General features: G+C 54.1%; 1 protein-coding gene across 5 annotated transcripts in view; it reads right to left on the bottom strand.

Annotated features, from left to right (window-relative positions):
* Nucleotides 1–3,982: 3,982 nt before the first annotated feature.
* The window catches only part of TTLL11 (tubulin tyrosine ligase like 11), a 221,181-nt gene continuing 208,471 nt past the window's right edge, over nt 3,983–16,692 (bottom strand). For all 5 annotated transcript variants that reach the window (XM_046023174.1, XM_046023178.1, XM_046023175.1 and 2 more), the window contains one exon: nt 3,983–4,925. In XM_046023174.1, coding sequence (XP_045879130.1) covers nt 4,633–4,925 — 293 coding nt within the window. In that variant the 3' untranslated portion in view covers nt 3,983–4,632. The remainder of the gene's footprint in view (nt 4,926–16,692) is intronic.

Here is a 16,692-nt window from a genome sequence, read left to right as displayed (position 1 = left end):
AAGTGGAAAAAAAAAAAGAAAAAAGAAAAAGAGGGAGGCTATTTTGGCATAAGACTCTGCCAGTCACAAGGCAAATTCCGGGTGTTGGAGCTACAGCTGAGGCCACTTTTCAGCCTCGAGTGTCCTGAGGGTGAGGATGAAGGGCAGGTGGAGAGGGAGAGGAGGTGACTCTTCGGGCTTCATTCGTCCTGACGGATGACGGATTCAAGAAGGAAAGTTTTCCTTCATCCCTTCCCACATTTTTCAGAAACCAGAGACCGTCGAGCCCCACCTTTGTGTGTTTTTGTGTTTGCTGTGTTTGTGTTTGCTGTTTCTTGTCTTGGCTCCCAGGGACCAAGTGAGTGAGGGCCTGTCACCCCCTTCTGTGGCTGAGGGACCTGCCGCTCGGCCCCTGGAGCCCCGCTGGGGTGCGCAGCACGAGAGGAGCCGGTGGGCAGCCCCTGGGAGCTCCAGAAGCCCGGGTACGAGCTGAGCCACGCCCCCCGCCAGCCTCCCACGTCTCTGAAGGGGGGTCCAGAGCCTCCCCGCTCCGGGTTTGGGAGCACGGAGTCTCTGTGCAGAGCCGTCACGGCGCCGACAAAGGAGCACGAGACTTCACTGAGGGGCCCGGCTCTGCCTTTCTCCAGCCGCGAGCTTGGGACCGTCTGTGACGAGGGTGGTGAGCACCCCACCCCTCGCTGCGTTGCTGGAGGGTCCGAGGGCAGGATGTAAACTGTGATGTGTGGAACAGGTGTCGCTAACGTCATGTGGGAAAGGGAGTTGGTTCTAGAAAGGCAGGAACACGGTTCCAAAGGTCTGGGCTCTAACCCAAACCAGTCCTAGCACCACCCCCCACCCCCCACATGCCCCAAGCATCTACATTCACGTGGGGATTATCTCTGAGCTCACCAGCCCCACACGGACAGACAGACAGATGGACGGACGGACGCAGGCAGCTGCAGAACTGAAGAAATGGCCCCACTCGAGACAGGAGCTGAGGTGAGCGTCATCCAGCCCGGCGAGCCTTAGTCTCTGAGGTCAACAAGAGGGGGTGCTGACGGGGCGATGGGGGGCACAGCTCAAACCTGAACCCAGGACAAAGGGACAAAGCACAGAGGAAAGACGGCCCAGGGTCAGAGGAACCATTGTCTGCTCAGGGTCACGGGACAGAGGTGGTATCCCAGGGAGCCAACCAGCCAGCTGGGGACACGGAGGGGTTCAGTGAATCCCTTGGCAGGGTTTAAAAATCCATGATTCTTAAGGGTATGCACAGGCTCGGGTGGGGGAGGGGAGCACCATAACGAGCTCCTCCCCTGGGACTCGCTGAACATTTGTATCAACTCAACTGACACCACAGGGGAAACATGATAACAGAACTTTCCAGATTCTCCCAAGTAGACGGAGGGAACAGTTCATTCTGCTGGGGGTATTGCAGTGGGACGTTTGAGCTGGACTTTGAAGATAAGTAAGTATCCATCAGACAGAGGGTGGCCATCCAGGCATAGGGAACAGCTCGCAAAAATCGGGGAGAGCCCAGAGCGGGTCCTCTTCCTGGGCCCGGGGACATGGTGGCAGGAAGCAGCATGTTCTCTTCCGGGGGACGGGGGTGGGGGGTGGGGGAAACAACAGATGGCTTGTGCCCCTGGAGCATGGGGGCAGGGCCTGGGCAGGGCTGGGCAGAGGCTGCCCCGAGGCTGCCCCCTGGTGTGTGTGGGCCAGGGTGGAGGGGAAGGAAGGGGCTGGATTATGAGCGGCCTTGAACGCTGGGTTAAGGAGCAGAGGCTTAATCTGGACAGAGGTGACAGTTGATCGAATTAGGGGATTGAGTGGTGAGCTCTGGGGTTCTCTGAGTTCCTTTGGGGCCACTGGGGATGCAGGATGGAGCATGAGTTGAATGGGGAGAGAGGCAGGAGCTGATGGAGTCCAAGCTGGGGAGAGTGGACAGGGACCCCCCAGGAGAAACAAGAGGGCCCTTGTTGGGGGATGGAGGCTTCTGTCTCCGGGATGCTCTGTCCCTGCACCTGGGATGGGGCTCGATAGGGGGTGCTTGCTAACAGCCCTGCTTGTTCCCTTGCACCTTTAGAAGTACCTGGAGCGGACTCCACACTGGCCAGGCTGTGGGGACAGAGCTCCTGGCTGTGACAGCAGAGAAGCCAAGCACGTCTCGTCGGAGGCTGGAGGGAGGGGAGCAGGACGGCCAGTGTGGAAGAGGAAGGACGCTGACCGAGGCACCAGCAGCAGCAGGACAGGCGTGGCCCTGTGGTGTCCCCCAGGCAGTGACAGGCAGAGCCTGGTCTTCACCATTCACTGAACCCACTCTGGAGTGTGGGCCCTTCGGGGACTTTGGCTGGAGTGTGTGCGCGCACGTGTGTGTGTGTGCGTGTGTGTGTGTGTGAGACTCAGCAGGAGGGGGAGGAAGGGGCACTAGGGGAGAAGAGGGCCCAGGGGTGGGTCCTGAGGGCCGTATCCTAGAAATGGGGTAACACAGGGCACAGCACAGGGGGCTCAGCTTCTCATGGGACATCTCTGGACCCCAGCTCCCCAGCTCTGGGTCCTCTCTTTAGGAGAAAGGGGACATCTGTCTTTGCTCTCACATCAGCTGCACCTGGCAACACGGCTGGCCAGTTGTCCAAGGGGGTGTCCCCTGGGCCCCAAGGAGATGAGGTACTCTATCACTCTCCGGTAAGGGAGCAGCCTCTAATCCCTCCTGCTCAGCAGCATTGAGAAAGAAGGGCCCTGTCTGTCACTTACTGGCCTCATTTCACTGCGGGGTGCAGGGCTCAGTCAGACGCTGGCCGCAGGTAGGGCTCCTTTGAGAAAGTGACTTGGGGGTCCTGGGCAGAGCCACCCCCCTGCAGATGATGTGCAAAGGTGGAGGACAGGACATTCCTCACTGTGAGAACTGACATTTTCAAATCACCCCAAACCATGCCGCTCGAATTCATCCTATTGACGCCCCCCTCCCCAATCTAATGTGCTTGATTGATTTGGACCTGAGAACTGCACTCCATTTTGGCTAGGGAATGCTTTCTGAAAACACAGTCAGAGCTTTGTTGCAAAGGCTCTGTGCTGCTCCCAGCTGCTAACAAGTGTGAGAGACACGTTCACTTGGGTCTTTCACGGGGAAGCCCATTTGCTCCAGCAGCGACAGGGACTGAAGAACGGGCCTGGGGTCATCCCAGACGGCTTCTCTCGCAACACCACTCAGGAACACGGATGGTCCTGGCCCAGACCACCAGACTGCAGGAGAAGGGGCAGGGCCCTGGGAGACCCTGGGCTGCCCCGGAGCAGTTGCGGGGGGTTGGGGGGATTGGAGCTGGAGTCATGGTCACACGGGGACATAAAGGAAACAGGGCTCTGGGGTGGACCAACAGAACTGGACCGAGCTGACATTACAGATGACCCTCCCAGGCCTTTCTTTTCCCATCTGAAAATGGGAACAGCAGTAGGAAACTACCCAAGGCAATTGGGGAGTCAGGCTGATGACTGTCCCCGAACAGGGACACTCAGTAGCCTCAGCCTCCTCCCGCCCCTCCCATCTTAGGCCTCTTGTCCTGCTGTCTGTTTGGGAAAACAAAGTCGTGACAGGTGGCTCTGGTCGACAAACAGCCCAGAGTGAGCTCTGCAGGGCTTGGTTTTCCAAAATGCCACCTTTGGAGGCCTCTGAGTCTTCCCCTCTAAGAAGGGCTTTGCCTGGGGATGCAGATGGAGACAAGGGAAGGGTCTCGTGGAAGGGGGAGTGTGGGCTCTCCTTTCCCTCACGCCATGCCCACCACCTGAGCTTCGGACATCATGCTCCTGCTCTCTCTGGTCCTCCCCAGGGTCTTCTGTCCTCCCCCACGAAGCCCCTCCACCCACCCAGGGCCCTCTGGCAGCACCTGCCGTCCACCTGCTGGCCACGCCCTATCTGTGCAGGGTGGGCCATCAGCAGCCACGTGACTGCGGGACACCAGCTTTGGGGTCAAGGTCAAACAAAATCAAACAAAATGACCTCCGAGCTCCGTCAGCTCTAAGACTCTCAGAGCCTTCCTTAGTTACTCCTTGGTTAATTATTTCATAATTAACAACAAAGCGAACACTGCAGCAACAGGCAAGCTAAAGGAATAAACGAGGCCGATCTGTTCGCGGCACCCGTGAAGCACATGATTGGGGACGGGAGAGTCGCGTGTGCCGCGTGCCAGCGCCACTTGGTTCTCACAGCTCGCTGGCAGGAAATGAACAGGATGTCCCTGGACCGAACAGTTCTCTCGGAGACCCCGGCACCGCCCCCCCACCCCCCGCCGGGCCTCGGCTTCCTCGGGGTCTCCTGCCACGGCTCAGGCTGGGGGTCTTCTGCCCCGTGCCCCCAGCGCAACAGTTATGCCCGGTTGTTGCTTCCTGTGAGCCCAGAATAGATGCTGCCATCTGTCACGTTTGGGATGTCATATGTCCACCGATGACTCACGAATAGCTGGGCCACCAAGAGGAAGGCGGGCGTGGAATCATCAGCCTCTGGAAGCGCGGCTGAGCAGCACGGGGAGACGAGGAGGGGCAGAGGAGGGGCTCTCGCGCAGGGGCTCTTCGCAGCCGGCCCCCCTCTCCGCGAGCCAGAAGCCTAGAGGGTTCTCTTTGGCCCAGAGGGGCTCATTCTCCATCCGTAGCATCGAGGGGCCCTCAGGACAGCGCGTGTCTGGAGTGGGAGACCTTGTGGGCGCTGTTTGTGCAGGCCGGGGGGGTGCCCTGTGCCAGCGGGGCCGAGGTGGCGGCCTCCTGGGGGATGCCGCTGTCCGGAGCCCGGCCCCCCGACGTGCCACTCCGGCCGCACACCGGGCGCTTCTCGTCCAGGAGGGAGAGGTGGTACTCACACAGGTCGACCAGCGAGGCCACCTGCTCGTGGAGAGGCAGCATCTTGAACTTCCGCTGAGCCAGGTAAAAGAAAGCCTCCACGAAGCCCTGCAAGCACATGCCTGTGGACAAAGAGAGCAGCGGTGAGTCAGGGAAGGCCCCATGGCACCCGCCAGGCCGCCTCCTCCCCGGCCGCTTCCCTTCTGGAAACCTCAGCTTCGGGGTTCAACTCCCAGAGCGCCTACCCTGTGCCGGGCACCAGCCAGGCCTTCACCACCATCTGCGGATTCAAGCCCCTCATCAGTCCTCTGAGATAGGCTTAATTCACACGGTCTGACAGACGAGGAAACTGAGTCTCAGAGAAGTGGAGCTGGCTGGGCCACGTCACGTGGGCGGAAGGTGGCAGAGCGGGGATTTCAACCTGGCCTGAAGCCTCATTCCTCCGCACCGCCCTCACATGTTTGCTTTAAAACCCAGCCCCTAAGTTCCCTAACAGTGAAGAAAGTTAGTTACAGAGAGAAAGCTGAAGGTTTTAGCTCTTGACAGAGGTGCTGGTTTCGTGGGTGCCTTGTCAAAACTTAGCCATTTTTACCTTAAAATGTGTGCATTTTGCTGTATGTAGATTTCACCTCAAAGAGTTAAATAAACCTGACCCCCTTCTCTCTACCCCAAATGCGATTCCAGAGAGCCGTCCCACCACGTCCCTGAAACGTTCTCTGACTTCGCCTCCCGAGTTCCTACTCGTCCTTGGGAACTGAGCTCAAAAATCTCCAGCTCAGTAAAACGCTCCCTGACCCCAGATTAGATGTGGCCCCCGGCACCGGCTTCCTGCATTTTCCTTTGCAGCACCGACCGTGGCTTCTTTCGTGTTTGTGCGGTCGGTTCTTCAACCATTTCTGTCTTCCCTGCTGGGCCGTGAGCTCCAGCTTGACACTTGTCTCCTGGCACCAGACCCTGGGGGCTCCAGATAGAATGTATACACGAGGGCATGAATGGATGAACAAATGAGTTTGCGCCAGGTACTTTACTGACCTTGCCGCTCAGGACACCTTTTTGAGATCAGTGTTATTAAGTCCCATTTTACGGGTGAGGAAACTAACATTCAGGCCATGAATGTTCTGGCCTGAACATTCATGTAGGCCAGATAATAGTAACCTTGCAAATTCAAACTTTGATTCTCAATTATTTGTTTTTGTTTTTGTTTTTTTTAAAGATTTTACTTATTTGAGATAGAGAGCAAGAGAGAGCACAAACGGCAGGGAGGAGCAGAGGGAGAAGGAGAAGCAGAAAGAACGGGAGGAGCAGAATCCTTCCTGAGCAGGGAGCCCAACGTGGGGTTCAATCCCAGGACCCTGGGATCATGACCTGAGCCGAAGGCAGATGCTTAACTGACTGAGCCATCCAGGCGCCCCTTAACTCTCACTTCTTTTAACTAAGTTGCGCTGCATGAAAAGTTCTGAAACTTTTCAATGTCCAAGTGAAAATGAACCCCATGATTCAAAGTCATGGGATTCCTGGGCTCCTCAGGGCGGGTGATGCTCAGTATTGTAGAGGAGGCCGGCTTCACTCCTGCTAATCCATACCTTCCCAGTGGCCTTGCTTCCCGGCTCACCGCATTACTCAGGCTGCTGTCCTCCGGGAGAAGCCTGGCCTGGAGTTTGTAAATCCTGGATTATATATGGACCCTGGGATCTGAGAGCTCTTTTCATGTTGGGAACTGGCGCTGAGCAAAGAAGCTGTTTCTTTGTCTCCTTCCAAGTCCATCAAAGCTTTTTGCTCAGTTTTCCTGGACTCCAGATGCTCTGCCAGTGAGTGCCCTGCTCTGTTTGGCCCTGATGGGAGATGCTGATAAAGGGAACAGTAACGCTGGTGTAAAACCCTTTTAATGTAAACAGGGGCCTGGTGCAGACAGAGACACAGGGCCAAGGGGGGCTCCGTCTGCATTAAGAGACCGATATTTCTGGGGCGCCTGGGTGGCTCAGTTGGTTGGGCATCTGACTCTTGATTTTGGCTTGGGTTCTGATCTTGGGGTCAGGAGATTGAGCCCTGTGTTGGGCCCCTACACTCAGCAAGGAGTCTGCTCCAGATTCTCTCTCTCCCATCCCTCTGCCTTCCCCCGGCATGAGTGCATGTTCTCTCTCCCAAATAAATAAATCTTAAAAAAAAAAAAAAAAAGAAAAGAAAAAAACGAGAGAAAGAGAGAGATATGGATGTTTCCTAATCACCGACGATGGGCCAGGGCTCTCCTAGATTGTGTGCATGCGTGGTTATTTGTGCCAGCACAGGCGTTTGTCACCAGCAGTGGGAGGGACAGACCCGAGCAGGCTGGAAGAGGCTGGGATCCAAAGCCAGAGAGACCCAGCGCAGCCCCAGCCCCCAGCAGCAGAAGAGTGTGACCTCACCCGAGCTACTCAAAGTGTGGTCGGCAGACGGGCGCCCAGTCCAGGGACTGTGTGTCCCTGGTCGCTGACAAGATAAGGAGCCTGGGCCAGAATATAAATCACCCTCCTCATCACTCACATTGTTTAGCTCAGCTGGCAGTACTTTGTAGCAAGTCTTTCTCTGTAAAGGAAGCAGCGGGCGTTTACATTCTGGCTCAAGCCTCTTGTCCAGGACGAGAAGGAACAGTGGGCGGACTGTGGCTCCGAGCAGCCCTGGTCTATGGCCCTTCTCAGCTTTATGTGCATGATCTTGTCAAAATGCAGATTCTGGGGCGGGACCTGAGACTCTGCATTCCTAACAAGCTTCCTGGTCCTGCCCGTGCTGGAGTAGCGAGCACTGCGCCCCTTTTACGCGACAAATATTCGTTTCCTTCCCTTAATTAAGTGCGTAAGGCTGTGATTAAAGCTGTAATGCCCAGGGGAAAAAGAAAAATACAAGGACTTTTTTGGGGGAAAGTATTATGGCTAAATCATCTGGAAGAAAACATTCTGCAATGAGAAATGAGATTTCATGTGTTCTACTTGGAAACACATACCTTATTTTGTTTTTTATGTGGAATCTAAAAAAAAAACAAAAAACAAAAAACACACCAAACGAACGAACAAACAAAAAGCAGAACCAGACCCGATGATTGCCAGACAGGGTGGGGCGGGGGCGGCGGTGGTGGACGAACCGGGTGAAGGGGAGATACAGGCTTCCCATTATGGAATCAATACCTCATGTACCCAGTTGTAAAATATACAATGGGAGGGGCACCTGGGTGGCTCAGTGGGTTAAAGCCTCTGCCTTCGGCTCAGGTCATGGTCTCAGGGTCCTGGGATCCAGCCCTGCATGGGCTCTCTGCTCAGCAGGGAGCCTGCTTCCTCCTCTCTCTCTCTGCCTGCCTCTCTGCCTACTTGTGATCTCTGTCTGTCAAATAAATAAATAAAATCTTTAAAAAAAAATATGCAATGGGAAATTCTAGAGGCGGAAAGAGGCGGCGAAGCAGCGGCAGCCACTTTCAATCCGGAACCCTTTTGCTACTATTGGAATTTGAAGTTAAGTGCACATATGACTTTGAAGAAAAGGCAGGGCGCAAACTTCCTGCATTCATGTTCTACTTTGATAAAGGTTATATACATGCAGGGAAAACGGAAGCGGAAGGGAAGGGTGCTGCACACTATTGATTCTTGCAGGAGTCAGGCCGGCTGTGCCAGGAGCTCAGATCCCGAGTATGACTCTCATCGTGCAGATGAGGAAACAGAGGCCCCGAGAGATGAAACAACTTGCCTTCCAGTCCCATGCTGGTAAGTGGCTGGTAAGTAACTGGGATTTGAACCCAGGCCTCACGCACGGCATCTGATTCCTGCAATAAGGAATGGGCAAAGCAGGTAGGGGTCTGATCGGCAGAGATGAGCTGGGATCCCTGGGCTGGGCCGGGAACAGGGAGGTGGGGCATGTGGCCCAGTAAGAACCCAGGGTGCCTGCAGCAGGACAGCTGGAGGAGGGCGCAGCTGGACGAGACTGGGAAGAGCTGGAAGGCTGGGGGAAGAGCCAGTTGTGGAGTTCCAGGCCTAGAATAGTTTGAGCATGTCCTCCAGTCACGGGGTTTGGCGGCTGGTGGGGGGGTGGGGAGGGTGGTCCTATTTAGTTACAGTGATAGAAACGTCATGGGATTTGCTCGTTTGTTTTAAATGAAATCCTGTGTGTGGTGGGGGGTGGCTTGGAGCCCTGCCCTCCCAGACCGTCCTCACCAGAAACGACTCATCTCAGGGAATCTTGGCTCTTCATAGCAGCCGAGCACCAGCCCTCCTGCTGCTCTAAAAGCCTCGTCTGGCATCTGCATTTTACAGAAGAGGGGACCGGGAAGTGAGGCCCACGTCAGAGCCAGTGACTGGCAGGAGCTGGACTAGTCCCCAGGTCTCCTGACCTCAAACCGCACCACCACGACCAGCGTAAGAAAGCAAAGCCGACACTTCTCAGGCCAGGGACTGGGGACAAGGGCCGAGAGCCCCGCATGGTCTGCTCAACCCTACTAAGTGTCTGAGTGTGTCTGAGAGAGTCTGAAGGCCAGGGAGGCTTGGGAAGAGGGACGCCCCACACTATACACCACGAGGACACGGGTGGCTGGCTTCCCCCCCAGCCAGGTTGAGGGTCTGTAGGTTTGAATTTGACAAGATGTGGTTCTTGCATCTCATTTCATTAAGTGGCCCAGGAAGTGGTGGCCAGACCCGGGTCAATATTCCCTGTGCTTGAGAGAATGGAAAGTGCTTAAGTCTCTGAGGACAGGGGGTGGGAGAAAGAGGGAGGAGGAAATGTACTGGAGATAATCCAAGTTACCTTCTGGGGGGCGGTGGCGGTCTCTCCTGCCTTTTCCAGATCCTCTACGGACAGTCCCCATGTTCTCTCTGGGTCTTTCTCCTTCCTTCTTACTATTTATTATCAAATACAGTGACAGTGCCAGCAGAAAGCATAGGAAAGCTCACGAAGGTCCCCCCTCTAGAAACTAAGTGTCCTTGACGACTGACCTTTTCTCCACTCTCTTTGTCCACAGAAGATGGGCTTTCACTCAATTGTAATATACGTGTACAAAATTTTGTACCTATTATGGCTTAAAATGATGGCATAAATATTTTTGTATGTTGCTATGCAGGCTTCATAACATTATTTTAATAGTTGCATAATATTCCATCAAATCTTGCTTTGCATATCATTTCGCCATTACCCCCCACCCCCCCCCCCCACGCACTGCTGGATGCTGAAACTGGTTCTATTTTCTTCACTATTCTTGACAAGTAAATCAGAAGCACTTGGCACATCCCTGTTTTTATTTCTGATTCATGTATTCTCTTGCAATGAAACCCTAGGAATCTGGGTTTTTTTTTTTTTTTTTTAATGTTAAGTCTGGTTTTGGTAATTAATTTCATGTTGAAAATCCTTAAGCCTGATAGAGTCCTCCAACGGACCAAGCACATGAATGGGTAGTTGGCTTAGATTAACAAGTAAGAGAGAAAACATCCAGTCCCCACCCAAACCACAGGGCGCTATTGCTCATCCATTAACCAAAATGCAAAATAACGATAATAGGAAGTTAGTGGTGAAATTGCCATGGACGGTTGAAAAGCAGTTTGGCAAAAGTTTTAAGAGCCATTCGAGTATTTCAGAATATTCCTTCCAAAGGAAAACAAAATGTACACAGTGGTATTCATCATCAACTCACTTATACTAACAGTGTGTGAGTGTGTGGGGGGGTACTATTGTTTACATCCTTCTTTCTACTTTTCTGTATTTCCCAGATAAGATAATGCATGTTCATTGTTGATAATAATTAGAAAATAATATATATTATAGACAATGAATCTGGGAACAGTAAAAAAATAAAATTAAATTAAAAAAATAAAATAAAATAAAAAAATACCCCAACCCAGCCTGTAAGTTCTGGAGGTCTGTGATGCTCGCCTTGGCCCATCCCCAGGCGGAGTCAATGGCCTTCCCTTGGGGCTTCTCCTTGTTCCTTGCTCTATATTGGGACAAATCCTTGGGGACGAGGCTGTCTCCCCAGTGGGACTGTGTACTCCTGGAGGCAGGGACGTTGCCCCAGTCAGCGCCCAGTACAGTCCGGCATGCAGCAGGCACTGAAAACGGTCCATTCTGCCTACTTGAATAGACTGAACTTTTTAAGCAATCCTACGAGGCAGGTGTTACTGTGCCCATCTTCCAGCTGAGGACAGCAGGATAAGCCAAGTGGCAAAGAGAAAGACACCTATGAAAGCTCTTCTCTTAGACAATGTGCAGATTTATGAGCCGAAGATGGTCCAGACCGGTGGCTCTAGGAGGACTTGTGAAAATACAGGCTTCAAGCCTCACCCTAGGAGTGAGTTCCTGCTTCTGAAGTTCTGAGAATTTGCGCTTCGACCGTGTTCCCAGGTGGTTATGAGGGTGCTGGTCCAGGGTCCCCACTTCGAGAACTAACTTATCCCTTCCTCCTCATTCTCCCTCTCACTGCTGAGTCTGTCTGTACATATTCCGCTCTGAAAACCCATCTGGAAAAAGTGGCCTATCAGCAAAAGGACCTGCCCCCGAACTTTGAGAAGCTTGACTTTGGGCTAAAAATGTCTGCGTTTTAAGACAATCTCATCGAGTTATTTTTAAAATCAAATGATGGAGCTGAAAAACCATGAAATTGTTCCAGCTTGGCATTTAGTCCTCTTTGGGTTTCCGAGAAACCGCATATCCCTGCTTTCTCCCAGCATCAACACTGACCACTAAGTGGGGCAGAACTCCATCGCCCTCTGTAAGGCCTGCCCTTCTCTAGCTGTACTGAGGGCCATGAGACTGGAAGGGTTTACAGGCCAGGCCACGAAAGGCCCTGTAGAACCATGGTCAGACTCCAGGTTCTATGCTAAGGAAGATGGGAAACCACTGGGGCGACAGGAAAGGACGTGGTCATTGTGGCTGCTGTGTTGAGACCAGGAGGAAGGGGCACAAGTGAAGAGATAGCAAGGAGATCCCTTGGGGGCTACTGCACCAGTCCAAGCGAGCGCTGCTGGCAGCTTGGACCAGGGTGGGAGTGGCGGAGGAGATGAGGACAGAGCCTGAGGGCAGTGACGTGGACGTGGGGGGAAGTCAGGAGCCCTTAGGAAGGAGGGCCTCTCACACCAGAGGAAGACTGGCCTTCCCCTCAAGGCCTGTGGCTTTCAAACATTTTTAACATAAAATAACCTGGGGACCTTGCCTGAAATCCAGGTTCCTGTTCCCATCTCCTGGGGATTGTGTATGGGCCACGAGGCCCCTGAAACTGCACTGGTAACTACAGTGTGGGTAATTCTGCACCCATGGGTGATCAGGCAACTCTGGGTCACGTGCTCCAACTTGGCCATCCCCTTAAAGGCTCTTGAGGGGGCAGCAGAGTAAAGTGAAGAGTGCGGTCTCCGAGAAGCCTAGTACTGGGCTAGCCCTGCTGTGGGCATTGGAGAACCACGGGGAAGGCCCAGAACAAACTTTGTCCTCTGAAACCCCACTGCCCACCCCTCCTCGCCACCTTAGTCTGCTCGGACTGCCATATACCACATCTGCCGGAGCCTGGGCGGCTTAAACAGCAGAGACTGAGCTTTCTCACAGTTTGGAGGCTGACAGTCCAAGTTCAGGCTGCCAGCAGGTTTGAGCTCTGGTGGGAGCTCTCTTCCTGCGTGCAGACGGCTGCCTTCTCGCTGCGTCCTCAGATGGCCCCGACAGAGAGGGAACCGGCTCTCCGGCGTCTCTTCTCATAAGGACACCAGTCCCTTTGGATCAGGGCCCTGTCCTTAGGACCTCCTTTAAACTCAGTTATTTCCTTAGGGGCCCAGCGCCAAGTACAGTCACACTGGGGATTAGGGTCTTCACAATTCTGTAGCCTCCCGACTTCTCGGTTCTGCTATGGCGCCCCCAGCCCTTGGAGATGCTCTCCCCTACCACCAACTGAGCCTTAGGGATCACCTGAGCCACTGAGGAGAAATAGAAGAGACCTTCCCCCTCTTCCCTGCCCCCCCATCAGCTCCCTGAAAAGCCCCTCGTGGCTCTCACTTGGAATTGGAGGCGTCTCTTTGATAACATCGCTGTAGTGACCTGTCACCGTAAAAGCAGTGAAAATGAACAACACTGGTTAATAATTATGGAGCCCTCATTAGCGGCCCGGCCCTGAATTAAAGGCTTCAGGTGCATTATTTCATCCCACAGGAGCCCTACGCAGCGGGTGTCCCTACCAATCCCATTTTATGCTCAAGAGATTTGTCAAAGTCACATAGCTGGAAGCTGGAAGGAATAGGGACTGTTCTTGAAACTTCTTTACTCCCTAGCTGCTTTGAGAGCCTTCAGATTCCTTTGGGTCCTTGAGAAGGAAGAGAGGAGGCCTGCCTGGCAGCGGCGGAGGCCTGGGCCCCACCCATCTCGGCCGGATGCCAGCAAGAGGGTGAAGATCCACCCGTCCCTGCCAACGGGCTTTGCCCACTTGCCTCGCAGGCCTGAAGATAAGCTGTTGAGTATTTTTTGCAACTTCATTTGGGTTGACGGGTGTCGCTGGAGAAAGCAGCCTTTGAAACATTTGGATGCGGCCATATGCATGTCTCCCTCCCAAGACTCACTTGCACATGGGGACGCAGCCCCTGACAGAACATAACCTCATCCCATCAGCCAGTGGGCGAGGGTGGGCCCACGAGCTCCTTCTGGCCTCAAAAGACCTCTGGTCCCCACCCCTAGGGAGTGGTCCTCGCACACAGGATTGAATGACAGGGCTGGCGGCAGCTCTCCCACGATCCCATCCTCTATTCTGGGGCCCAAGGATGGAATCAGCAACACCACCTTGCCCGTTTACAGAGCACGTCCGTATGTTCATCTGGTTCCCCGGATCTTGTTCAGAAAATGACGCTGTGACCGGCACGAGGAGTGCAGGCTCAGAGAGGCCAAGTGGCTCCCACAAGTGGACAGGGCAGTGTTAAACCCATGCCTCCCTGAGGCCCAGACCCCTGGTGCTTGTCCTGCATCGCACCTTCTTAATGTGAAACTTAAGTATTCTTTTACAGTTTACGGAACACATTTGCGTCGACAATATAATTAAATCCAAGTCGTTGCATACAGCGGGCATATTAACTCAGACAGAGTAGGAGATACTGTTTCCCTCTCAAAAATACCCGAGCTTCCTTGCTATATTTCCATTTCAAGGTACTGGTGTGCTGGGCGAGGCCAGCCACCTGCCAGTTCCTTCCCTCGCCCTAGCCTTTCCATCTTTCTTATGACCCACCTAGAATAGATGTGTCCATCCGATAGTGAAAGTGTAAGTATACGGGCTTTCTGTTTGGAATCGTCGGTAGGAAATAAAGCTGAATGATCTGGACTGGAATGAGCTCAGCGATTCCCTTCCGGGAGGTGGCATGTTCCTCACAAGGGCTGTCTGGGAAGGCTGCACCGGCTCCAAGGTTGTGAATCACCAGAACCTTCCCTCCATTCTTAGGGCACCTTGCAGCCTGTTCCCTGCCACACAGGGTCTGCTGCCACACAATCCCCCTAGACGTGAGTGTGGTCTCTGCAGGCCGGGGCTGGGGTCTCGAAGGACTCCACGTGGGCAGATGGAACTGGGGCATTTCGCACGAGATAGCATCGGGCTCATGGGACAGTGACGGGGGGTCAGATGCTCTGGTCTGGGTCCAGCTAGTCGGTGTACTCGTGGCCTCGCCTTTAGCAAGTGACTTCACCTCTCCAGACCTCTGTTTCTGCATCTGTGAAGTGGGGACATCACACCTTTCCCAAGTGGCTTTTACAAGGCACCGCCCAGGAGAAGCCCAACGCCTGCTTAGTAACAGCAGTCCCAAAGCCTCAGGCTATATCCCCACCTGGATTTCTGTGCCCTCCCCATGTGTCCTGCCCTACTCTCATGACATTGACTTCATTTGCTTCTTTTGTGGCGGACAGCTGACTGCTTGTGTCCACACTAGAATGTCATGAGGCCAAGCTATCTTCACCCCCATTTCTAGCAGCCCCAGCGCAGGCGCTCAACAGTTGTTTGTGGAGTAAACGAGCAGACTGGCTGGGCTGCCAGGGAGGACAAGTCACGAAGGGGGTCAGGAGACGGGGGTTCTCAAAATGGTCTCTGCCCTGCAGGGCTTTGAAATAATCACTTCCCCTGTTCAGGCCTCAGTTTCCCTTTCTGCAAACTGGGTGATTTCCTGGGACTCCAGAAGCATGGGGAGGGATGGTGGCTTCTGATTGTTTAAAAAATAGTAGTGACAAAAATCATTTATCGGGAGCACCCTGCCTACTGGGATTCACATGTGCGTTCTCCCTGCGCGCTCCTATAATCTCACGGCAACCCTGAGTGGTCCTGCCCCCTGCCCAGAGTCACACTGTTGGTCAGTGGCCTTTCTGGGGTTCCCACTATTGTTCTGCGTTGCCTCTCCCCAAACCAGATGGAAACCTCCAGAAGGCCCATCCTTTCGGGGAAGAAGGAGAGTGGCCTCACTCCCACTGCTCCCTGCGGCGAACAGCTCGAGAACAGAAGGGCACACACCCAATCATTGTATTTACGCACTACAGCGGCGGCAAGTCACCATCACCTTTGTCCTTGTCTGGATGGAAAAATTAGTAAGTGTCAGGAATGAACCATAAATAGACCTTGAAGGAAAATCATTATCGCCAGGAGCCTGTAACACCCGAGTAACAAACACAACCAACGTTGAAAGCAGCTTCTCCATCATTTCGTCCGGCACGGGTCACACTGCTGGACGGCGCAGAGTAGCCCCAGGTCCTGCTCCGGTCCCAGCCAGCGTCACCCGACTCCACCGCGACAGACACAAGCCTCTGAGTCACTGGCGGGGAACTGGGGCTACAGGACCCGGCTCCGCTTCCTGCAACGCCATGGCGCGATTCCAGACATTCTGACGGGATTAACGGCTCCAGCAGAACCTTCTGAGGCCCAACACTCATTCCTCAGCAAGTGGTCAAAACCTCTGGCTTGGAAAGGATTTCAGAGCTAATGCAGTCTAGGCCCTTACAGGACAATGACACCCAAAATAATAAGAACTAGTAGGAGTCGTGCTTGGTACGTACCAGGCGCTGTGGCAAGCTCCTTAGGGATGCCTCTGCTTTCATCCTCAAGAAAAAATCTGGGTGGTAGACGCATTTATAACCCTTGGGCTGTTTACCAGTGTTTAATGACAGAGCAAATGCTTTTGTCTTGGGTTCTGGTTGTTAGCGGGGTGCCGTGGGCTTCTGGGGTGCACCGAGGTACAGACGTCCAGGCAGAGTCCCACCACCTGCAGGTGGGGTGGGGACTCACACCCGGGCTCTGTGAATCGGCCGCATCAGCCCTACTCAGAGAGGCAGGGAGGGAGGGATCGCAAGTCCCACAGAAGCCCAACTGCTGCTGGTACTTTCTGTCTGCAGGTCGCTGGTGAGATTCTGAGCCACGGTTGTCCTCCCTGGCATTGCTAACAAGGGGCATCTGGCCCCCATTTGGTCTTCTCCAGAGGTGGATGCGTATTATCTTCCAGGAGACCCCTTCTCACCATGCTGACATGTGCCAAGCCCCCACAGATCTCTCCTTTCAGAGAGCAAATCTAACTCTTCGTCCCCATGGCAGCCTGGCTCTAGGGGGCATGTTTGCTGTCCAGAGCAGAGGGCAAAGTGAGAGAGAGAGAGAGAGAGAGTGTGTGTGTGTGTGTGTGTGTTGTGCTGGGGAGCGGGTAGGGTCAGAACACAGAGGAAGCAGCAGAGAATTGCAGGAGAGGCAGGAAAGCCCACAGAACACCTATGGGAGAGAGCTGGGTGGTCTGGAGTCCGTGCCTGGTCCCAACCCCCCCCTTCCCCCGCCCCTCAGCACTTTCTTCCCTTCTCATGAACTGGGCCCACTGGCCATCAAACACACCAGCCTCTGGCACTATTTAAAGGCTGCCTTGACATTGCAGCTCCCCTTTCTAGCTCAGTCCCAGATCAGCCAAA

This window comes from Meles meles, chromosome 11 (assembly GCF_922984935.1).
Source record: "Meles meles chromosome 11, mMelMel3.1 paternal haplotype, whole genome shotgun sequence".
Classification (NCBI taxonomy): domain Eukaryota; kingdom Metazoa; phylum Chordata; class Mammalia; order Carnivora; family Mustelidae; genus Meles; species Meles meles.
This window is presented reverse-complemented; position numbering and strand designations above follow the sequence as displayed.